The sequence below is a fragment of the Ranitomeya variabilis genome, chromosome 1, assembly GCF_051348905.1.
Source record: "Ranitomeya variabilis isolate aRanVar5 chromosome 1, aRanVar5.hap1, whole genome shotgun sequence".
NCBI lineage: Eukaryota > Metazoa > Chordata > Amphibia > Anura > Dendrobatidae > Ranitomeya > Ranitomeya variabilis.
This window is the reverse complement of record NC_135232.1, coordinates 7,133,509-7,158,601: the sequence shown is the minus strand read 5'-3', so window position 1 is coordinate 7,158,601 and position 25,093 is coordinate 7,133,509. Positions and strand designations below refer to the sequence as shown.

The 25,093-nt window shown below is 51.0% G+C and overlaps 1 protein-coding gene across 5 annotated transcripts; it reads right to left on the bottom strand.

Annotated features, from left to right (window-relative positions):
• Nucleotides 1-853: 853 nt before the first annotated feature.
• Nucleotides 854-25,088, bottom strand: LOC143802013 (sphingomyelin phosphodiesterase 5-like). Of its 5 annotated transcripts, XM_077281299.1 has the most exons (9): nucleotides 24,934-25,088; nucleotides 20,030-20,890; nucleotides 19,831-19,906; nucleotides 6,892-7,032; nucleotides 4,376-4,465; nucleotides 3,917-3,980; nucleotides 3,706-3,841; nucleotides 1,709-1,834; nucleotides 854-1,633 (listed from the first exon to the last, which is right to left on the bottom strand). In XM_077281299.1, exons 2-8 carry the CDS (start codon nucleotides 20,864-20,866, stop codon nucleotides 1,730-1,732), a joined length of 1,449 nt encoding a protein of 482 aa, XP_077137414.1. In that variant the 5' UTR covers nucleotides 20,867-20,890; nucleotides 24,934-25,088; the 3' UTR covers nucleotides 854-1,633; nucleotides 1,709-1,729. The 5 variants fall into 5 exon arrangements, with proteins under 5 accessions (XP_077137414.1, XP_077137412.1, XP_077137413.1 ...); XM_077281297.1 differs by having other exon boundaries at nucleotides 854-1,834; XM_077281298.1 differs by lacking the exon at nucleotides 24,934-25,088 and adding an exon at nucleotides 24,867-24,932 and having other exon boundaries at nucleotides 854-1,834.
• Nucleotides 25,089-25,093: the final 5 nt, after the last annotated feature.

Sequence of the window (25,093 nt, the reverse complement as noted above, 5' to 3'; positions counted from 1 at the left end):
GTTTTCTGTGACGTTCTGTGTAATCTGCAGACTCTGCTTCTACCTCTGCTCTCCTGCATTCACTTCATCTCCTCCCATTCTGCGCATGGATCCTAGAAGGTCTTTGTTGTTTCCACAATGAAAGCCCCATTTTGCCTTCTCTGTACATCTCTGCATAAGTTCTGGATTATCAGCTCCGGAGACAGAAATGTCCAGACCTGGGGAAGTGAGAGATTTCCACCTGCAGGGATCTGATTATTGGAGAACTTTACCACGACTTTGGAGACAGAACCTTTTTTTCTCTCCATGGCTCCTATCGCCGGTTACTTGAGGTTATACTTCATTATCTCTATCACATGTTACTCTATCTATATTTGTAACAAATTCTCACAATTACCAAAATCTCCGATTGCGTTCATTGATGAGACCTTCATTGCTCCCAGAAGAGGTGGTGTGATTGACACAGAAGCACGGTTAGGCTATCTGTAATGGGTCATACTCCTTTGTGTCCACCACATGAAGGCCTCCGTAGGTAAACTGCCTGACAGCAGAGATGTTTGGTCATTATGAGGATTAGATGCAGACGTAGAAGAATGTTACAAGGAGGTGCATCTCCTTCAGGAGAGCGGCCCGACATGCACAGATGTAGATCTTCAGGGTGCTGCACAGGGTGGGAACAGCTGTACATGTGTCCTGGTGAAAGCTGGGGGATGCCCGCGGATGCTCGGTAATGTCGAACATCACCTGGTACCTGCCGAGGAACACATGATATAACAACATCCCCTCAGAGGTGTCAGGTGCAGAGATCTACATTGGGAAAACCTGTCTCATGGCTGCGGCCCCTGCACAGGTCAAGGAAGATGATTACAGCTCCTCGTAGCAAATATTTTATTAATAACACAATACAGAAGTCAGGAGACATTCACACCATCAGTGAGGTGTCCGTGTGCGAAGTGGCCAATCACGGGGTGCTGGACGGAGGACAGTGCAAGACATAAGTGCAGGGATATCAAGACGCGAGACAAGTGCCACTAGGTGCTGATCTAAGTATCGAGAATAGGTCCAGGAACACTGGGCTGTGATACGACGGATCTTCGTCACTCAAGGAAATCAGAATCCAATGATTGACAGGCCGGCAAGTGCAGGGACACTGGGTTGTCATCCATGAAGGCAGCGGCCAATCACAGGACAAGTGCAGAGACTTTGGGTTGTGATCCAAGAAGCTGATCAGTCAATTACAAGGTGCTGATCTCCGGTAGTGAGGAAGACAGGTGCAGGAACACCGGGATGTGATCCGAGAGGCCAGCCTGCTAGCCAATCACAGGTGATCCGAGAGGCTGGCCTGTCAGCCAATCACACGTGATCTGAGAAGGTCAGCCACTCACAATGTGCTTATCCACTAGAGGACAAGAGATGAAGGGACACTGATGTGATCCGATAGGCCAGCCAATCACAGGGCACCATTCTCTTGGAGCAAGAAGGACAGGTGCAGGGACACTGGGATGTGATCCAAGAAGTCAATGAATCGCAGGGCGCTGCTCTCCAAGAGTGAGGTCGACAGGTGCAGAGAAACTGGGATGTGATCCAAGAGGTCAATGAATTACAGGGCGCTGCTCTGCGGGAGCGAGGTCGACAGGTGCAGAGAAACTGGGATGTTATCCAAGAGGCCAAAGAATCACAGGGAGCTGCTCTCCGGGAGCGAGGTCGACAGGTCCAGAGAAACTTGGATGTTATCCAAGAGGTCAATGAATTACAGGGAGCTGCTCTCCGGGAGCGAGGTCGACAGGTGCAGAGAAACTGGGATGTGATCCGAGAGGCCGGCCAACCGGGTGATGAATTGGAACTTGTCTACAACCTTCAACCAAAAAAGGAACAAAGTGAGAAACTTTGGGGAAAATAAGTATTTGGTACACTGCTGATGTTGCAAGTTTTCCCATCTACAAAGAATGGAGGGATCTGTAATTTTTATTGTAGGTACTTTTCACCTGTGAGAGACAGAATCTAATAACATCCAGAAAATCACATTGTATGTATAATTAATTAACATTTTATTGCATGAAGTATTTGATACAATAGAAAAACAGAACTTAATATTTAGTACAGAAACCTTTGTAATTACAGAGGTCAGACGTTTCCTGTAGTTCTTGACCAGGTTTGCACACACTGCAGCAGGGATTTTGGCCCCCTCCTCCATACAGATCTTCTCCAGATCTCTTAGGTTTCGGGGCGGTCACTGGGCAACATTGAGTTTCAGCTCCTCCAAAGATTTTCCTTTGGGTTCAAGTCTGGAGAATGGTTAGGCCCCTCCAGTGCCTTGAAATGCTTCTTACAGAGCCACTCATTAGTTGCCCTGGCTTTGTGTTTCAGATCATTGTCATGCTGGAAGACCCAGCCATGACCCATCTTCAATTCTTTTGCTGAGAAGGAGGTTGTTGGCCAAAATCTCACGATACATGACCCCATCCATCCTCCCTCCAATATGGTGCAGTCGACCAGTCTTGCAGAAAAGCACCCCCAAAGTATGAAGTTTCCCTCACCATGCTTCACAGTTGGGTCGGTGTTCTTGGGGATGTACTCATCCTTCTTCCTCCAAACACGGCGAGTGGAATTGATACCAAAAAGTTTTATTTTGGTCTCATCTGATTACATGACCTTCTCTCATGCCTTCTCTGGATCATTGGTGAACTTCAAATGGGCCTGGACATGTTCTGGCGTGATCAGGGAGACCTTGTGTGCCCTGCAGGATTTTAATTCATGGCGCAGTGTGTTACTAATGGTAATGTTTGAGACTGAGGTCCCAGCTCTCTTCAGGTCATTGACCAGGTCCTCCCGTATAGTTCTGGGCTGATTCTGACCTTTCTCAGATCATCCTTACCCCACAAGATGAGATCTTGTATTGAGACTCAGACTGAGAATGATTGACCATCATCTTGTGTTTCTTCCATTTTCTAAAAATTGAGCCAACATTTGTTGCCTTCTCACCAAGCTGCTGCCTATTGTCCTGTTGTTCATCCCAGCCTTGTGCAGGTCTACAATTTAGTCCCTGGTGTCCTTAGATGGATCTTTCGTCTTTGCCATGGTGGGGAGGTTGGAGTGTGATTGATTGTGTGGACAGGTGTCTTTTATACAGGTAACGAGGTCAAACAGGAGCAATTAATACAGGTAACGAGTGCAGAGTAGGAGGCATCTTAAAGAAAAACTAATATGTCTGAGAGCAGAATTATTGCTGGTTGGTCGGTGATTAAATACTAATTTCATGCAATAAAATGCAAATTAAATTATGTAAAAATCCTACAATCTGATTTTCTGGATTTTATCTTTAGATTCTGTCTCTCACAGATGAAGTGTACCTACGATAACAATTACAGACCTCTCCATTCTCTGCAGGAGGGAAAACGTGAAAAATCGGCAACGGATCAAATACTTATTGTCTGCACTGAATAGGACTGGATTCCCATGACACTGATGGCACTCTCCAGCCAGTTACCAGTGCTGCCCTTCAGTGTTTGGGGTCAGTTCCCAGTTTCAGCTGCGGGTGTCTATACATGGAGGGGTCCTACAGTTAGTCCTGTACCTCTGGCTCCCTACCACTATGGTGGTCGCTCCCTGCACCCCTCCCATCTACGTTCTACATCCAGGAGTGCCCACAGAGGAGGCGTTCCCCCACTATGGTCCCTGGGGCTGTAGAATACATGGCTGTGGATGATGGGGGCAGCGGATACTCACCACTGGCAGCAGAGTGTCCGCCTTCCTGTACAGGATGTAATCGATGCGTCGTCCCGTCCAGTGGTCCCCGCTGCCATCAATCTGAGGTAATGGAGGCGCCACATACTGCCGCCGCTCACCGTGTGACTGGAGGGTGCTGCAACCAGAGAGCAATCATGAGGAGGGGATGATGGGAGTAGTAGACCAGCTCTCTATTTACCACATCACTCACCTCTTCAGCCGGGCCGGAGAGTTCACCGCTTCATGGTAGAGAAGCTCTTGTCTGAGGAGAGTCCCTGCGGAGACAGAAGCGGGTCATCACCGGTGCAGTACGGAACTATGAGGAGGCCGAACACTGTATTATAGGGAGGGCAGATTGTGTACCATGGGGGCAAGAGAGACCTACAATGAGATAGGAAAGGACCGGCAGCAGGACTCTTATCCTGGCTTTCCACTCTCTTCCCGGAGGTGTAGCAGAGGGACATGGTTAGTTGTTCCTTGTGTCTTCCTACATGCGATCACCCAATGAGCAGACATCACAGATAGTCACTAGGCTATATGGCCTGATCAGTGTGGGTTCCCTGCCCGAGGTCAGGGGTGGTGAGGGGTCTGTGGCTAGGGGAAGGATCAGGGGTCTCTGCAGACAGGGTCAGGGGTAGGTAAGGGTCCCCGAGAGCTGCTCTGAACTCACCCACAGATCCGGGCCGGTCTTGCCCTGCGCAGTCTCTACAGGGATCTTTGTACATAGAAAACAGCTTGTGCTTCTGCTCCAGGCAGTCATCTAAAAGAAGAAACAATCAAGAGCGTAAACCTGAGAGGGCCCCAAAATACAATAACTACAGACGCGGAGGTCGGGATCTCGGGATCCACTGATCGGTGGCGCTGGTAACCATCGATATCAGTGTGAATGGAGCTCAGGGGTAAATGCTGCTCCGATGGGTCTCCTGACACTTTCTGCTCCGATGCATACAAGTGAGCTCCAATCACCAAGAGCAGAAGACGGACGGCGTCACTATGCCCAGGAGATGGTCGCTGATATCAAGGTCCTCCAGGACAATACACTTTGGTCATCAAACCTTTGCCCTCACTGCAGTAGTAAGATCTCCATCCTATAATATGGATCCTTGCTGTCCTCTGCTGCAGAGGTTCTGGTTTCCCAATCTGCGAACTGTGCGATCGAGAAAGCCAAAAGACGAAAACACATGGGCATTGTCTGAGATTTTAGTATCTAGGTGTTCAAGAACTGATCCCACTGCCGCACAGGAGAGCAAAGATCACCATTGGAGCATGCAGATCTCACCAGGACGCTCTTGATGTGAGTGAAGATCTCCTGGACATTGTGTCAGACGTCTGCTGTAATGCCGCCACACATTGTACACAGCGGTTGGCCAAATGATGGGCTGCCAGCCATCTCCTCCGACTCTCCCATACACAGGAGCGCTCAGCTGGCAGCGCACACCTATCTTCTCTATGACTGTGGCTGGGAGGTATCTCTGGTTGCGGCTTTGCTCTTAAGCATCAGCAGTTAGAAATCTAGAGAAAGTTGTGTGTCGCCATTCACATTAGCTGCAGACATTGTCATCTGACCCTGCCATTTGTCTAATGTGTATAAGGGCTGAAGTGGTAGCAGCTCTGCGGACAGAACGTGTATAAGAGGAAGATAGAACGTGGAGTCATGAGTAAATCCCCAACGTGGCCGAGCAGTGACCAGAAGAAGACGACTGTGCTCAGCCCAGGAAGGGAGAGCTGGAGCGAGGTACCACACCGGCCTGAAGTGGAGAGCTGAAGCGAGGCACCCCACTGGACTGAGGCAGAGAGCTGAAGCAAGGTACCCCACCAGCCTGAGGCAGAGAGCGCGGCACCCCACCGGACTGAGGCAGAGAGCTGAAGCAAGGTACCCCACCAGCCTGAGGCAGAGAGCGCGGCACCTCACCGGACTGACGCAGAGAGCTGAAGCAAGGTAACCCACCGGCCTGAGGCAGAGAGCAGGAGCGAGGCACCCCATCGGCCTGAGGCAGAGCTGAGAAAGGTACCACATCAGCCTGTGGGGCGGAGCTGGTGCGAGGTACCTCACCGACCTGAAGTGGAGAGCTGAAGCGAGGCACCCCACTGGACTGAGGCAGAGAGCTGAAGCAAGGTACCCCACCAGCCTGAGGCAGAGAGCGCGGCATCCCACCGGACTGAGGCAGAGAGCTGAAGCAAGGTACCCCACCAGCCTGAGGCAGAGAGCGCGGCACCTCACCGGACTGACGCAGAGAGCTGAAGCAAGGTAACCCACCGGCCTGAGGCAGAGAGCAGGAGCGAGGCACCCCATCGGCCTGAGGCAGAGCTGAGAAAGGTACCACATCAGCCTGTGGGGCGGAGCTGGTGCGAGGTACCTCACCGACCTGAAGTGGAGAGCTGAAGCGAGGCACCCCACTGGACTGAGGCAGAGAGCTGAAGCAAGGTACCCCACCAGCCTGAGGCAGAGAGCGCGGCACCTCACCAGACTGACACAGAGAGCTGAAGCAAGGTAACCCACCGGCCTGAGGCAGAGAGCAGGAGCGAGGCACCCCATCGGCCTGAGGCAGAGCTGAGAAAGGTACCACATCAGCCTGTGGGGCGGAGCTGGTGCGAGGTACCTCACTGACCTAAGGCGTAGAGCTGGAGTGAGGTACCACACTGGCCTGAATTGGAGAGCTGAAGCGAGGTACCCCACTGGACTGAGGCAGAGAGGTGAAGCAAGGTACCCACTGGCCCGAGGCAGAGAGCTGGAGCGAGGCACCCCATCGGCCTGAGGCAGAATTGAGAAAGGTAAGACATTGGCCTGTGGGGCGGAGCTGGTGCAAGGTACCACACCGGCCTGAGGCCGAGAGCTGGAGTGAAGTACCACCCCGGCCTGTGGGCCAGAGTTGGCGCAAGGTACAATATCGGCCTGAGGCAGAGCTGAAGAAAGGTACCGCACTGACCTGAAGCTAGTCACGAGCGGGGGTGGACGCCGCCTAGTCAAGAGCGGGGGTGGACGCCACCTAGTCACGAGTGGGGGTGGACGTCGCTTAGTCACAAGCGCAGCCTAGTCAGGAGCAGGGTGGATGTCGCCTAGTCACTAGTGGGGGTGAACTGGTGAAAACATTTCTATAGACCAGACATCCCGTAATAATCAGGACGAAAAAACAGCATTACACGACCGCTATAACCCGGATGATCAGCGCGGAGCTCACATCGTACCTGACGAGCAGTTGTCAAAGTTCAGATCTCCACAGAGAACATCGAAGGCGACAAGTTCCCTGTCCTGCGAGTTCTCAGCCTGGAAGTCAGACACCCACTGAAGGAGCAGGGACATCTGGTCACAGCGAATGGCGGCATCGCCTGGACACATGGGAGACATCCATCAGAGGAGATGAAACAGTCATTATACAAAGGACGTCACGCATCGTCCGCAACCAAAAGGAAACTCAGTGCTGCCCTAGTCATTCGTCGCACCATATCCCACCGTCACAAATCATCCGTCACACCATATCCCACCGTCACAAATCATCCATCATATCATGTCATATCCCACCGTCACTACACCGTGTTCCAAATTATTATGCAAATTGGTTTTAAGTGTCAAAGATTTAACTATATTGTTTTTCAAATAAACTCGTGGATGGTATTGTGTCTCGGGGCTCAATGGATCACTGAAATCAATCTTATACACATGTGATAATTAGTTTTCCAGGTGATTCTAATTAAAGGAAAACTACTTAAAAATGATGTTCCACATTAAGCAGGCCACAATTTTCAAGTAACATGGGAAAGAAAAAGGAACTCTCTGCTGCCGAAAAGCATCAAATAGTGCAATGCCTTGGTCAAGAGATGAAAACATTAGATATTTCACGAAAACTTAAGAGTGATCATCATACTGTGAAGAGATTTGTGACTGAAACCGAGCACAGAGTTCATACAGATAAAGGCATAATGAGGAAGGTTTCTGCCAGACAAATTCATCGGATTAAGAGAGCAGCTGCCAAAATACCATTACAAAGCAGCAAACAGATATTTGAAGCTGCTGATGCCTCTGGAGCCCCTCGAACCTCAAGGTGTAGGATCCTTCAAAGGCTGGCTGTGGTGCATAAACCTACTATTCAGCCACCCCTAAACAGTGATCACAAGCGGAAACGGTTGCAGTGGACCCAGACAAACATGAAGACTAATTTCCAAACAGTCTTGTTTACTGATAAGTGTCGAGCAACCCTGGATGGTCCAGATGGATGGAGTAGTGGATGGTTGGTGGATGGCCACCATGTCCCAACAAGGCTGCGACACGTCAGCAAGGAGGTGGAGGAGACATGTTTTTGGCTGGAATCATGGGGAAACAGCTGGTAGGGTCCTCTAAGGTTCCTGAAGGTGTGAAAATGACCTCTGCAAAGTATATAGAGTTTCTGACTGACAACTTTCTTCCATGGTATAAAAAGCAGAAACGTGCCTTCAGGAGCAAAATCATCTTCATGCTGACAATGCACCATTTCGTGCTGCAAAGAAAACCTCTGAGTCATTGGCTGCTATGGGCATGAAAGGAGATAAACTCATGGTGTGGCCACCATCTTCCCCTGACCTCAACCCTATAGAGAACCTTTGGAGTATCATCAAGCAAAAGATCTATGAGGGTGGGAGGCCGTTCACACCAAAACAGCAGCTCTGGGAGGGAAGAAATACAAGCAGAAACTCTCCAAAAACTCACAAGTTCAATGGATGCAAGAAATGTGGAGGTGACATCACAGAAGGCTCCTATGTTACATGTAACTTGGCCTGTTAGGAGGTTCTGGAGGTAAATAGCTTTTTTGTTCAGTGAATGTGACCTCTAGTCCATGAGCCAAGAACCAAATTTGACGATATCGGTACCAAGCGGAGTGACTAATTCTCTTTGGTATTTTTAGGTAGATGCATGTCTGTAGTTTATTTTTTGATATGATAGCCCTTACATATACGTAGCTTATTAACCCCTTCAGCCCTAGGCCTATTTGTACCCAAGTGCCTAAGCCAATCTGACCTGTGCCACTTCATGGGCTAATAACTTTGGAACGCTTTCACCTATCCAAGCCATTCTGAGATTGTTTTCTCGTGACATATTGTACTTCACGTCAGTGCTAAATGGGAGTCAATATATTTTACCTTTCTATATAAAAAAATGCTAAATATTCGGAAATTTTGGAAAAATCGGCAATTTTTTAACTTTGAAATTCTCTGCTTTTTACAAAAATACTGATACCCCCCATAATAGTTATTAATTTACACTCCCCACATGTTTACTTCATATTGGCATCATTTTGAAAATGAAACCTTATTGTTTTACGACGTAATAGGGCTTATAGTTTTATGCGCAATTTTTCACATTTACAGCAAAACCCACTTTTCAAAGGACCAAGTCACTTCTGAAGTCACTTTAAGGGGCTTACATAACAGAAACCACCCATAAATTACCCCATTTTGCAAACTACACCCCTCAAGCTGTTCAAAACTCATTTTTAAAAACTGTTAACCCTTTAGGTGTTCCACAGGAATTTTAGCATGAGCCAAGAACCAAATATGACGATATCGGTACCACCCGGAGTGACTAGATGTAGTATTTGTAACAAAATTTAATCCAAGTTATGTAAATACACACTGAACATGTCATGTGCATATATATATATATATATATATATATATATATATATATATATATATATATATATATATATATATATATATATATATATATATATATGTTACTCCATAATATCTTCAACATCGGACTCTGAATCTGACTGTTGTTCTACTGGCTCGTCTTCAGTACCCTTGTTCTGGCATGTCTGTAATCTGCACATGTCTGTGCACTTCAGGCCATTGCTGAGGCAAGTACACTGAGGAAGTTCACATGACCGCACACACTTGCAGGACAGTAGCTGTATAATAGCTTCTGGTGCTGGTGCCCCTTGCATCCACTTGACAACAAGCTTTCCGTCGTTATCTATCATCCAACCGCAGTCTGTTGGGTTTGCAACCCATGGCTGGCTCTGCAGACTTCTCCTCCAGATCGCAGCCTGGTAGTTTGCACGCAGTGCATGCATGAAAAGGCAGTCCTGGCAAGGAGGGAGTTGACTTGACTCTACCACTCCACGTCTGGCACAGAACAGCTGATAACGGAGCCTGTTTACCTCAGTTGTTTGGGTAGTTGGCAGGTACATGTGGCAGGTGATTTCCTGTAACTTCTCAAAAAGTTCGGTAGACACTTCCCATGAACGACCAACTTCCTGAAAGGCATCCTGGTATGTCTTGTTCATCTTCAACTGCTTGAGTGTCGTCATCTTCCCACGGCCAGCGAATGCACTGACGGTGTCACAGCCTGTAAATGCATGCATACCAATCAATGAATCACATACGCTGCCTCCCAATGTTCGGCTCAGAGTGGTGATATCCAGGAATCTTGTCCGGTTCTGTGTACCGCATTTCTGGAACAGGTGGGATGGGATTTTGTGGCACATGCCCAGACACAGGACCATGACATCAGTATCCTCCGAAGTGATGATGACCGACTTGTAACCAGATTCTGCTGCATGAAGAGCATGGAGAAGGAGGCGTGTGTCTGCTTCTTCTTGATTTGACTTAAGGTCAGCAGCCTCTTCCCACTGTTCTTTGGTGATCTTAAAGCAGAGCTGCTCACATGTGACATACAGCTCCTTCTCCTCAAGCTTCTCCCTGTGGTGTTTCGCCTTCCATTCTTCTACCAGAAACTTTATGAGACTTGCCTTGTTGGAGGAACTACTTAGAAGCTTTTTCCACTGCTGGATGTTGTGCCCATGTTGAATGTTCTTGAAATGGATCCCTGTGCCTTCATATCTGTTGACTCTTTCTGTATCTTTGATGGATGTCTCCTTGTAGACGTCAAAGACAATATCAATGCGCTTGCTCTTAGCACCCTCATGGATAGCGCGACTCATTGCTGTGCCTGCTAGCTGGCCAAATGTTGCATTGTTTCCCTTCAGTTTCTGAACCAGGCTCATCCCATCAATGATGGTTGCAGAGGGCTCGGGGATCACTTCTGCAGGACGAGCATTCCTCTCCAACTCCCTTGCGAGGGCAGCCTTGTTGGTCTTGCGGATAGACCCATCACCATTGGCAAGTGCCCATGGCAATGGACCCAGGGGATGAGTCAAGACATCACTCATTTGTAGCTTTCTGTTCTCAGCTACAAGTATCATCTGGCCAAATAGGTTTCTGTCAGCCTTCAAAATTACCTCCTTGCCAAGACCTTGTCTGCGTGTCTTCATTTGGATGTTAGAGAACGTTTTAAGTTTGTTCTTCGTCATCTTGTCATGAAACAATGTAGTTGGCTTATCGGTACCCAAACGCTCATCCTTGAATGTTTGATATGCATCCTCTCCTATACTGTATGCCCCTTGAAGGTCTTTGGCTACATCTGGTGGTGCTACAGTCGCTGTTGACAAACTGATAAGTTCACCATTATGCTCTTTGTTGAAGGGGTTCACCCAACCTGTCTCCAGCAGTTGAACGAAAGATTGGACATCGGCTTCATCTCTTCTAATCCTAGACACCTGTAGGTCTGAATGGCTGAAGTCAGTATATTGTTGGCCTACCAGGGCCCTCAGCTGCCTCAAGTACATACTGCGGTACTCTGATGTCAGGTAGAACCTGGAAACAGCTCCAACTTTGAGGCTGAAGCCTTTTGTGCCCCCTGGTGTCTGGGTGTCTTTGTTGATTGTCTCTTCAATGGTCTGGTCCACAGGAATTCGTCCAAAAGGATTCTTGCTACCGATCTGGACCGAAAAGCCACCTTGCATGAAGTATTCATGGACCTCTGGGTGTTCTATGGGCAGCCGAGACATTGTGGCATAGTAATAGGTTAGGTATCGGGCATAGTTGACCTTGTCATAGGCAAAACACCATGGTATCATCTGTCGGATTGCTCCTAGGTGAAGCATCCAGTTGCCTTCTCTTGAAGCTCGAACCAGGGCCAGCATGGTCTCGACCATGTCCAAGTATGACATCCAGAATGCTGAGAGTTGTTCATTTCTGAGGGTCTCAAGATAAACTTGAAAGAGCTTCAGGGTAAGTGTGCAAGATTCATTATCCAAGAGCTTTTCGAAGGATCCCTGCGACACACTGATGCGAAAGTTTGTGATGTTCTTCAGTGTTTCATCCAGATGGTGAAGGTCCCTTGCATGGTTTTCTTCTAGCCATGGAAGGAAGTTTTTCCATGCAAGCCTCATAAGTGCTTCATAGACCAGCTTGTGTAGTCTCACTGCTCTGTTGTACCTCCGGCCGTCCATCACTCCAGACACTGATCCTTCAGCGATTACACCGGATTCAACACACAGATCTCTAAGGCCTGCATCCTGAAATCTGTTCCCTATGATAGAGAGGAGATTACAGATTGTGTGGAAGACACCCATTCTAATTATAATGTTCTTGAACTTCTCCTGTTTCCAGATAACCTCGGCAGCTTTGGCATAGAGTGCTTGATCAAACACACACACAATTCTGTTAAGCTTCAGGGTCTGCATGATGGCATGTGTCCCTTCCGAGGCCTGCCGTTCCCCAATACTGCAGTGTACGACAACATATCGGGTGTTGTTGTGTTCGGGAGAGATTGGTGAACAAATAGTGGGGTGCATTTTTTGCTGGTACACCTCTTAAAAATAAAAAAATGAGCCTAAAATGACACCTTCATGTAAAAAATGCACTTTTTCCATTTTCTCAACCAAGTGTTTCCAACTACTGTGAAACACTGGTTGGGTCAAAGTGGTCACTATACCCCCTAAAAGATTCCTTGGGGGTGTAGTTTCCAAAATAGGGTCACTTTTTGGGGTTTCCACTGTGGGGGTACCTCAGGCAGCCTTCAAATGTGACATGGCCCCCTAGATTTCTTCCAGTGAATCCGCCACCCAAAAACCACATAGCGCTCCTTCCGTGTTGAGCTGTGCTGTGTGCCCATACTTTAGTTTACGAGTACATGTGGGGTGTTTCTATAAACTGCAGAATTAGGGTAACCAAGTTTGGGTTTGCCGTTAACCCTTGCTAGGTTGCAGGTAAAATTGGATTACAATGTAATATCTGGAAAAAAAATGAAATTTTGAAATTTCGCCTTCATTCTGCTAAAATTCCTGTGGAACACCTAAAGGGTTAACAGTTTTTAAAAATGAGTTTTGAACAGCTTGAGGGGTGTAGTTTGCAAAATGGGGTAATTTATGGGTGGTTTCTGTTATGTAAGCCCCTTAAAGTGACTTCAGAAGTGACTTGGTCCTTTGAAAAGTGGGTTTTGCTGTAAATGTGAAAAATTGCGCATAAAACTATAAGCCCTATTACGTCGTAAAACAATAAGGTTTCATTTTCAAAATGATGCCAATATGAAGTAAACATGTGGGGAGTGTAAATTAATAACTATTATGGGGGGTATCAGTATTTTTGTAAAAAGCAGAGAATTTCAAAGTTAAAAAATTGCCGATTTTTCCAAAATTTCCGAATATTTAGCATTTTTTTATATAGAAAGGTAAAATATATTGACTCCCATTTAGCACTGACGTGAAGTACAATATGTCACGAGAAAACAATCTCAGAATGGCTTGGATAGGTGAAAGCGTTCCAAAGTTATTAGCCCATGAAGTGGCACAGGTCAGATTGGCTTAGGCACTTGGGTACAAATAGGCCTAGGGCTGAAGGGGTTAATAAGCTACGTATATGTAAGGGCTATCATATCAAAAAATAAACTACAGACATGCATCTACCTAAAAATACCAAAGAAAATTAGTCACTCCGGGTGGTACCGATATCTGGCCCGGCTCATGGACTACTCCTAATGCTGCAAATTCCACAAATGAGACTTTTCAGTTCTTTATATCAAATGTTTAGAAATTCTACTGTGCCTAATAATTTGGAGCAGTGCATTGTGGGGTTTTATTCATTTTGGAGATTATACTGTTATCATTGGGAGGTTTCTTCAATAAAATTCAATGTATACTGTAACGGGTGATGACTGTTATTAGACTGACTGTCATTTGCACCGACCATTTAGGAAAATCCGAGAAAACCGTCATTTGCATAATAATTTGGAACATGGTGTAGTGATCCATCACACCATATCCCATCATCACTAGTCATCCGTCACACCATATCCCACTGTCACTAGTCATCCGTCACACCATATCCCACTCATGGGGTCTAAGGGGTATCGTTTCTCCTTATGGAGAGTGACATACCATCTCTGGCTTGTCAAGGTAAGGAGGCTTATTTGCCGTACAATGCTCCTCTGGGAATTTAAATATGCAAATTGCCTCTTTCGCACTGACGAGGGCCAACAGCCCGAAACACCGTGTCTGCGAATTGAGATACTGATTTGGCTTTTATCCTGAGTCATATTGTACGACTCGTTAAAGGGTTGATTGTGACTTGTAGGATCGCTACTTCCAATAGGTGGCGCTGTAGAGTTTAAGTCCTCTTTATCTCAGAAGAGGCAATTTGCATATTTAAATTCCCAGAGGAGCATTGTACGGCAAATAAGCCTCCTTACCTTGACAAGCCAGAGATGGTATGTCACTCTCCATAAGGAGAAACGATACCCCTTAGACCCCATGTCCAGAGCCTCTCACCTAGCCAAATCAGTTCTCATGCTTCGCACTGACGAGGGCCAACAGCCCGAAACACCGTGTCTGCGAATTGAGATACTGATTTGGCTTTTATCCTAAGTCATATTGCACGACTCGTTAAAGGGTTGATTGTGACTTGTAGGATCGCTACTTCCAACAGGTGGCGCTATAGAGTTTAAGTCCTCTTTATCTCAGAAGAGGCAATTTGCATATCATATCCCACTGTCACTAATCAGCCGTCACACCATTTCCCACCTTCACTAGTCATCTGTCACACCAAATGCCACTGTCACTAGTCATCCGTCACACCATTTCCCACCAGCACTAGTCATTTATCACATCATATCCCACCACTAGTCATCCGTCACACCATATCCCACCTTCACTAGTCATCCGTCACACCATATCCCACCTTCACGAGTCATTCGTCACACCATATCCCACCACTAGTCATCTGTCACAGCATATCCCACCTTCACTAGTCATCCGTCACACCATATCCCACCTTCACTAGTCATCCGTCACACCATATCCCACCTTCACTAGTCATCCGTCACACCATATCCCACCTTCACTAGTCATCCGTCACACCATATCCCACTGTCACTAGTCATCTGTCACACCATATCCCACTGTCACGTCATCCGTCACACCATATCCCACTGTCACCAGTCATCCGTCACATCCGGATGACAGACTCATATTCAGTGGCCAGTGTCAGGCAGCTGCTACAAAGGCAAATAAAATAATGGGATGCAGTAAAAGAGGCATAGATGCTCATGAGGAGAACATAATTTTACCTCTATACAAGTCACTAGTGCGACCACACTTAGAATACTGTGCACAGTTCTGGTCTCCGGTGTATAAGAAAGACATAGCTGAACTAGAGCGGGTGCAGAGAAGAGCGACCAAGGTTATTAGAGGACTGGGGGGTCTGCAATACCAAGATAGGTTATTACACTTGGAAAAACGAAGACTAAGGGGTGATCTTATGTTAATGTATAAATATATGAGGGGACAGTACAAAGACCTTTCTGATGATCTTTTTAATCATAGACCTGAGACAGGGACAAGGGGGCATCCTCTACGTCTGGAGGAAAGAAGGTTTAAGCATAATAACAGACGCGGATTCTTTACTGTAAGAGCAGTGAGACTATGGAACTCTCTGCCGTATGATGTTGTAATGAGTGATTCATTAATTAAATTTAAGAGGGGACTGGATACCTTTCTGGAAAAGTATAATGTTACAGGGTATATACACTAGATTCCTTGATAGGGCGTTGATCCAGGGAACTAGTCTGATTGCCGTATGTGGGGTCGGGAAGGAATTTTTTTCCCCATGGTGGAGTTACTCTTTGCCACATGGGGTTTTTTTGACTTCCTCTGGATCAACATGTTAGGGCATGTTAGGTTAGGCTATGGGTTGAACTAGATGGACTTAAAGTCTTCCTTCAACCTCAATAACTATGTAACTATGTAACATCACATCCCACCGTCACTAATCATCCGTCACACCATATCCCACCAGTCATCCGTCACACCATATCCCACCGTCACTAGTCATCCGTCACACCATATCCCACCGTCACTAGTCATCCGTCACACCATATCCCACCGTCACTAGTCATCCGTCACACCATATCCCACTGTCACCAGTCATCCGTCACACCATATCCCACCGTCACTAGTCATCCGTCACACCATATCCCACTGTCACTAATCATCCGTCACACCATATCCCACTGTCACCAGTCATTCGTCACACCATATCCCACTGTCACTAATCATCCGTCACACCATATCCCACTGTCACTAGTCATCCGTCACACCATATCCCACTGTCACTAGTCATCCGTCACACCATATCCCACTGTCACTAATCATCCGTCACACCATATCCCATCATCACTAGTCATCCGTCACACCATATCCCACCGTCACTAGTCATCCGTCACACCATATCCCACTGTCACCAGTCATCCGTCACACCATATCCCACCATCACTAATCATCTGTCACACCATATCCCACCATCACTAATCATCTGTCACACCATATCCCATCATCACTAGTCATCCGTCACACCATATCCCACCGTCACTAGTCATCCGTCACACCATATCCCACTGTCACCAGTCATCCGTCACACCATATCCCACCATCACTAATCATCTGTCACACCATATCCCACCATCACTAATCATCTGTCACACCATATCCCATCATCACTAGTCATCCGTCACACCATATCCCACCGTCACTAGTCATCCGTCACACCATATCCCACTGTCACCAGTCATCCGTCACACCATATCCCACTGTCACTAGTCATCCGTCACACCATATCCCACCATCACTAATCATCTGTCACACCATATCCCACCATCACTAATCATCTGTCACACCATATCCCATCATCACTAGTCATCCGTCACACCATATCCCACTGTCACTAGTCATCTGTCACACCATATCCCACCATCACTAATCATCTGTCACACCATATCCCATCATCACTAGTCATCCGTCACACCATATCCCACCGTCACTAGTCATCCGTCACACCATATCCCACTGTCACCAGTCATCCGTCACACCATATCCCACTGTCACTAGTCATCCGTCACACCATATCCCACCATCACTAATCATCTGTCACACCATATCCCACCATCACTAATCATCTGTCACACCATATCCCATCATCACTAGTCATCCGTCACACCATATCCCACCGTCACTAGTCATCCGTCACACCATATCCCACTGTCACCAGTCATCCGTCACACCATATCCCACCGTCACTAATCATCCGACACACCATATCCCACTGTCACCAGTCATCTGTCATACCATATCCCACTGTCACCAGTCATCTGTCACACCATATCCCACTGTCACCAGTCATCCGTCACACCATATCCCACCGTCACTAATCATCCGACACACCATATCCCACTGTCACCAGTCATCTGTCATACCATATCCCACTGTCACCAGTCATCTGTCACACCATATCCCACCGTCACCAGTCATCCGTCACACCATATCCCACCGTCACTAGTCATCCGTCACACCATATCCCATCATCACTAGTCATCCGTCACACCATATCCCATCATCACTAGTCATCCGTCACACCATATCCCATCGTCACTAGTCATCCGTCACACTGTATCCCACCTTCACTAGTCACATCATATCTATCAATCATCATCCTTTGCTTCCCACCTCCAAGTTCAATTGCAGACCTCATTTCTTAGGTCATCCACAGTGACAGCCCTCCTCCCAGAATGCAGTGGCCCATTGTAACATCACACACAGATTCATACATTTAGTGATATTACCCCAACAAAAAGAAAGCTGTGTGATCACAGGATATGGAAGGATATCCCATCACAGGGTGGCATCACCTAGACACACAGAGATAGAGATGTCTTTTCATAGTGGCCCATAGCACACCTCCCCAACACGTCCAGAGTGAAGAGGACACCTCCTCCCGAGGACAGGTCCAGAATGAAGAGGACACCCCATGCCCCCCTCCACACACGCAGAGGACAGGTCCAGAGTGAGGAAGATACCATCCACCGACGACTAGCCCAGAGTGAAGAGCACACCTCCTTAACTCTCCAACCCCCGAGAACTGGTCCAGAGTGAAGAGGACACCTCCACCTCCCACCAGAACTGGTCCAGGGGGAGGGGGGACACCTCTACCCCCTCAAGAACTGGTACAAAGTGAAGAGGACACCCCATCCCCCCGAGGACTTGTCCAGAGTCAAGAAAACACCTTCTACTCCCCCTCCTACCCCCTCCCCCAGGACTGGTCCAGCGAGAAGAGTACACCTCACCCCCAAAGATGGGTCCAGAGTGAAGAGGACAATTCCTCCCGAAAACAGGTCCAGAGTGGCGGACACCTCCCCTTGAGTGAGGAGGACTCCACCCCCACCCCTCCCAAACAGGTCCAGAGTGAGGAGGACCCCCCCCAAGGACAGGTCCAGAGTGAGGACATCACCACCCTCCATCACAGAAGACAGGTCCAGAGTGGAGGACACATTTACGCCCCTGAGGACAGGTCCAGAGTGGAGGACACCTCCCCCCCCCCCCGTGCCCCCCTCCACCCACACAGAGGGCAAGTCCCAAGTGAAGAAGACACTTTCCCCTGATGACTAGCCCAGTCACCTCACGCCCGAGGACTCATCCAGAGGGAAGAGGAAACCTCACACCTGAAAACTCATCCAGAGGGAAGAGGAAACCTACCCCTGAGGAGAGGTCCTGAGTGAGGAAGACTCCCCCCCCCTCCCCCTGGACAGGTTCAGAGTGAGGAGGACACCCCCCCTCACATCCCCGAGGACAGGTTCAGAGTGGAGGACACATTCACCACCCCCCCAGCAACCCCCGAGGACAGGTCCAGAGTGAAGAAGACACCTTCCCCTGATGACTAGCCCAGTCACCTCACGCCCGAGGACTCGTCCAGAGGGAAGAGGAAACCTCACACCTGAAAACTCATCCAGAGGGAAGAGGAAACCTAGCCCTGAGGAGAGGTCCTGAGTGAGGAAGACCCCTGCCCCCCTCGACAGGTTCAGAGTGAGGACACCCCCCCACACATCCCCGAGGACAGGTTCAGAGTGGAGGACACATTCACCACCCCCCCACCCACCCCCGAGGACAGGTCCAGAGTGAAGAAGACACCTTCCCCTGATGACTAGCCCAGTCACCTCACGCCCGAGGACTCGTCCAGAGGGTAGAGGAAACCTCACACCTGAAAACTCATCCAGAGGGAAGAGGAAACCTACCCCTGAGGAGAGGTCCTGAGTGAGGAAGACCCCCCCCCCTCGACAGGTTCAGAGTGAGGAGGACACCCCCCCACACATCCCCGAGGACAGGTTCAGAGTGGAGGACACATTCACCACCCCCCCACCCACCCCCGAGGACAGGTCCAGAGTGAAGAAGACACCTTCCCCTGATGACTAGCCCAGTCACCTCACGCCCGAGGACTCGTCCAGAGGGAAGAGGAAACCTCACACCTGAAAACTCATCCAGAGGGAAGAGGAAACCTACCCCTGAGGAGAGGTCCTGAGTGAGGAAGACTCCCCCCCCCTCCCCCTGGACAGGTTCAGAGTGAGGAGGACACCCCCCCACACATCCCCGAGGACAGGTTCAGAGTGGAGGACACATTCACCACCCCCCCACCCACCCCCGAGGACAGGTCCAGAGTGAAGAAGACACCTTCCCCTGATGACTAGCCCAGTCACCTCACGCCCGACGACTCATCCAGAGGGAAGAGGACACCTTCCCCCAAGGACTCATACAGAATGAAGAGGACACCTTCTTTCAGACATGTACAAGGAGAGGACGACACCCCATAAACATGTACAAGGAGGAGAGGAAACCCTGAGACAAGTAGAGGTAGAATGGTACTGATTTAGAAGGCAGAGGCTCCCACACTGAAGCCTCATCTCTGTGTCTTGTTTCTGATAACCACAAGACTCGGGTAGGTTGATCTCCCCATATTTATTACTACTATGTCGCCCCCTGCACTTACTCTCTGGAGCATGGAGGTGGGTACAGTTTATGTATCCCACAATCCTTTGCTTCTGCTCTGTCTCTCCTAACTGAACCTGTAGACAAATCACATCACAATCTGAGAGACACAATGACCAATGAACCCTGGCTGCCGCAGTGTCCGCACATGGTGGTACAGGTGTGGCATCCGTGTGCCTGAACGACATCGATTGCTTTACCTTAACACACAGGAGGCCCTTGGATGCCAAAGCATCCTCCCCACGTCCATTTGGGTAGATGTAATACTTGGCATTAAGCAGAGGGTGCCGGCTGGCCAGGAATAGTCCACTATTGAAGAACTTGAAACCACAACCATGTGGCCCTGAGGGGCCAACGTCATATAAGATGTAGGGAAAAGAGGAGCCGAGGCAGCGGCGCATCTTCTGAGACGCTCGGCCATCAAACACCTCCTGTAGACATATAAAGTCTGCATCCTGTGGGAACACAAGAGAAACCTCAAACGGGCCATCCTCTTCTCCACCTTGGACCTTATTACCAGGTGTCTCGATCATGGGTAGGATGTCCTCAGCGCTGCAGACTGGTGCGGAGTCACCATCATCCTGCGCTTCTTGAACAGCACAGAGAAGCCGGGAGATGGCAGTGACACGACGTTGAGTGTGGCTCAGGTTACTGAAACGTGCCAAGCCATCTGGCAGGAGACATAGATTGGCACTGATGAAGATGAAAGAGCGGACACCTATGATGGTCCTGTCAAGAGGATTGGCGGCAACCACACATCGCTGGTAACTGAACGGCCGGCGGACCTGGTGAAGCGGAGCCCAGAGCAGGAGGCCGAGAACACACAGGGGCAAGGACACTACAAAGAGAAGCACGAACAGCGGCACCCCAAATACCAGACACAGGATACGCAGAGCACAGGAGCGCTCCGCACTGGTGGAGACTGTACAAGACAACAGCCGATCAATAAACCAGTAGGATGGAAACACCAGGATACAACTCAGGTGGAAGAGCACTTCCAGCAGGCGGCAGCTGAAGGGCGACTCGGAGAAAGGCATCGATATGACCGGCACATTCACAGACTGAAACAGAAGAGGAAAATAATCAGTAAGGGAAATACAACTCTCGCCGAAGCCGAGCTTGTCACCTTCCACTGGCCAAAGCCAAGCACTCCACCCAACAGATTGGCCGAACCCGCTATCCCACCTGCTCGCCCGAGCCCACCGATCCCACCCAATCACCCAAGCCTGACAACCACACACGCTCTCCCTAAAACAACTCCACCAGATTCCCCGAGCATAGCGAACCAACCCCACCGCTTGCCGAAGCCAAGCATGCCACCTCACTGCATATCCGGTTCATCACTAGTCATCTACCACACCATATCTCACTGTCACTAGTCATCTGACACACCATATACCACTGTCACATCATATCTGATTATCACTCATCATTCATTGCTTCCCAGAATACAGTGGTCCCTCATAACACCACATCACACACAGGTTTCATACATTCAGTGATATTACCCCAACAAAGAGAAAGAAAGATGTGTGATCACAGGATATGGAAGGATATCCCATCACAGGGTGGCATCACCTAGACACACAGAGATTGAGATGTCTGATCATAGTGGCCAATAGGACCAGTATCCGGCACCCCTTCCCAACACGTCCAGAGTGAAGAGGACAACTGCTCCGGAGGACAGGTCCTGAGTGAGGAGGACAACTTTTGCAGAGGACAGGTCCTGAGTGAGGAGGACACCCCACCAAGGACAGGTCCAGAGTGAAGAAGACACCTCCTGCCGAGACCAGGTGCACAGTGGAGGACACCGCCCCCTGAAGACAGGTCCACAATGGAGGACACCCCTGACACCCCCCGAGGACAGATCCAGAGTGAGGAGGAGGACACACACCCCCTGAGGACAGGTCCAGAGTGAGAAGGACACACCTCCCCGAAGGACAGGTCCAGAGTGAGGAGGACACACCCCCAAGGACAGGATCAGAGTGAGGAAGACAGCCCCCTCCGAGGACAGGTCCAGAGTGAGGAGGACATCCCCCTCCAAAGACAGGTCCAGAGTGAGGAAGACACACACACCCCCAAGGACAGGATCAGAGTGAGGAAGACACTCCCCCCACCGACGACAGGTCCAGAGTAAGGAGGACATCCCCCTCGAGGACAGGTCCAGAGTGAGGAGGACCTTGCGATCTCAATGTTCTCCTGAGCGCAGCCTGGGACCCCAGTGAATGGCCGGAGCGCAGACCAGGACTCCAGTGAATGACCGGAGCGCAGCCCGGGACCCCAGTGAATGGCCAGAGCTCAGCCCGGGACCCCAGTGAATGGCCAGAGCACAGCCCGGGAGCCCAGTGAATGGCCAGAGCACAGCCCGGGACCCCAGTGAATGGCAGGAGCGCAGACCTGAACCCCAGTGAATGGTTGGAGAGCAGCCTGGGACCCCAGTGAATGGCCGGAGAGCAGCCTGGGACCCCAGTGAATGGCCGGAGAGCAGCCTGGGACCCCAGTGAATGGCCGGAGAGCAGCCTGTTACCCCAGTGAATGGCCGGAGCACAGCCCGGGACCCCAGTGAATGGCCGGAGCACAGCCTGGGACCCCAGTGAATGGCCGGAGAGCAGCCTGGGACCCCAGTGAATGGCCGGAGAGCAGCCTGGGACCCCAGTGAATGGCCGGAGAGCAGCCTGTTACCCCAGTGAATGGCCGGAGCACAGCCCGGGACCCCAGTGAATGGCCGGAGCACAGCCCGGGACCCCAGTGAATGGCCGGAGCACAGCCCGGGACCCCAGTGAATAGCCGGAGCACAGCCTGGGACCCCAGTGAATGGTCGGAGCACAGCCCGGGACCCCAGTGAATAGCCGGAGCACAGCCTGTTACCCCAGTGAATGGCCGGAGCACAGCCCGGGACCCCAGTGAATGGTCGGAGCACAGCCCGGGACCCCAGTGAATGGTCGGAGCACAGCCCGGGACCCCAGTGAATAGCCGGAGCATAGCCTGGGACCCCAGTGAATGGCCGGAGCACAGCCTGTTACCCCAGTGAATGGCCGGAGCACTGCCTAGGACCCCAGTGAATGGCCGGAGCACAGCCTGTTACCCCAGTGAATGGCAGGAGCACAGCCTGGGACCCCAGTGAATGGCCGGAGAGCAGCCAGGGACCCCAGTGAAGGGCCGGAGCACAGCCTGGGACCCCAGTGAATGGCAGGAGCTCAGCCTGGGACCCCAGTGAATGGCAGGAGCTCAGCCTGGGACCCCAGAGAATGGCAGGAGCTCAGCCTGGGACCCCAGTGAATGGTCGGAGCACAGCTCGGGACCCCAGTGAATGGCCGGAGCACAGCCCGGGACCCCAGTGAATGGCCGGAGCACAGCCCGGGACCCCAGTGAATGGCCGGAGCACAGCCTGGGACCCCAGTGAATGGCAGGAGCTCAGCCTGGGACCCCAGTGAATGGCCGGATCACAGCTCGGGACCCCAGTGAATGGCCGGAGCACAGCCTGTTACCCCAGTGAATGGCCGGAGCACAGCCTGGGACCCCAGTGAATGGTCGGAGCACAGCCCGGGACCCCAGTGAATAGACGGAGCATAGCCTGGGACCCCAGTGAATGGCCGGAGCACAGCCTGTTACCCCAGTGAATGGCCGGAGCACAGCCTAGGACCCCAGTGAATGGCCGGAGCACAGCCTGTTACCCCAGTGAATGGCCAGAGCACAGCCTGGGACCCCAGTGAATGGTCGGAGCACAGCCCGGGACCCCAGTGAATAGACGGAGCATAGCCTGGGACCCCAGTGAATGGCCGGAGCACAGCCTGTTACCCCAGTGAATGGCCGGAGCACAGCCTAGGACCCCAGTGAATGGCCGGAGCACAGCCTGGGACCCCAGTGAATGGTCGGAGCACAGCCCGGGACCCCAGTGAATAGACGGAGCATAGCCTGGGACCCCAGTGAATGGCCGGAGCACAGCCTGTTACCCCAGTGAATGGCCGGAGCACAGCCTAGGACCCCAGTGAATGGCCGGAGCACAGCCTGTTACCCCAGTGAATGGCCGGAGCACAGCCCGGGACCCCAGTGAATGGCCGGAGCACAGCCCGGGACCCCAGTGAATGGCCGGAGCACAGCCCGGGACCCCAGTGAATGGCCGGAGCACAGCCCGGGACCCCAGTGAATGGTCGGAGCACAGCCCGGGACCCCAGTGAATAGCCGGAGCACAGCCTGTTACCCCAGTGAATGGTCGGAGCACAGCCCGGGACCCCAGTGAATGGCCGGAGCACAGCCTAGGACCCCAGTGAATGGCCGGAGCACAGCCTGGGACCCCAGTGAATAGCCGGAGCACAGCCTAGGACCCCAGTGAATGGCCGGAGCGCAGCCTGTTACCCCAGTGAATGGCCGGAGCACAGCCTGGGACCCCAGTGAATAGCCGGAGCACAGCCTGGGACCCCAGTGAATGGTCGGAGCACAGCCTGGGACCCCAGTGAATAGCCGGAGCACAGCCTGGGACCCCAGTGAATGGCCGGAGAGCAGCCTGGGACCCCAGTGAATGGCCGGAGCACAGCCCGGGACCCCAGTGAATGGCCGGAGCACAGCCTGGGACCCCAGTGAATGGCCGGAGAGCAGCCTGGGACCCCAGTGAATGGCCGGAGCACAGCCCGGGACCCCAGTGAATGGCCGGAGCACAGCCTGGGACCCCAGTGAATGGCCGGAGCACAGCCTGGGACCCCAGTGACACCTGGTAGATTTGCTCGTACACCGGTGATGGTCGCTCTCCGCGCTCCTGTTAGCGGCAGCGTTATTGCGGTTTCCCCATCACTGACCCCCGTCGCCCCAGCTCTGCGGAGTGTGGACAGGAGGCAGCGGTGACACAGGGTCTCAGCCAACATCACCGCTGCAGCCAGTCACTGGGCTCACCCCAGAAGTCCGCAGCGTCAGCCAGTGAGCTGAGTGATTGGCTGCAGCGGTGATGACACATGCGGCCGTGATGTAACCGGTGCAGCCCGTACAGGAGACATCTGGAGCAGAACGGAAAGATCAGCGCCACAAAGATAAGGAAGGAATCACCGCCGGCGCCGCTCCGTGCACTGACTGCAGGGGGCGCGCATCCCTCCATCCCGGCCCCGCCACTCACCGCTGCGCGCTCCCGTCACCGCCCTGCGTGTCCGCGGCCGGTAAGACGGGGCGGAGCCGAGGAACTGCCAAGTGGCCGCACGTCACCTGGGGGCGTGGCTACCAAAGGCCGGAACACGCTCACGTGACCAAGAAAAGACGAAAAACTACATTCTGGACCG

Coding starts and splice junctions, on each gene's coding strand:
- LOC143802013 (XM_077281295.1), bottom strand. CDS start 24,688: ATGTTGGCTGAGACCCTGTGTCACCGCTGCCTCCTGTCCACACTCCGC. Junction 19,907..20,029: donor AGGGCCTCCTGTGTGTTAAG/GTAAAGCAATCG, acceptor ATTTGTCTACAG/GTTCAGTTAGGAGAGACAGA. Junction 4,466..6,891: donor CTTTGACAACTGCTCGTCAG/GTACGATGTGAG, acceptor TTCTTCTTTTAG/ATGACTGCCTGGAGCAGAAG.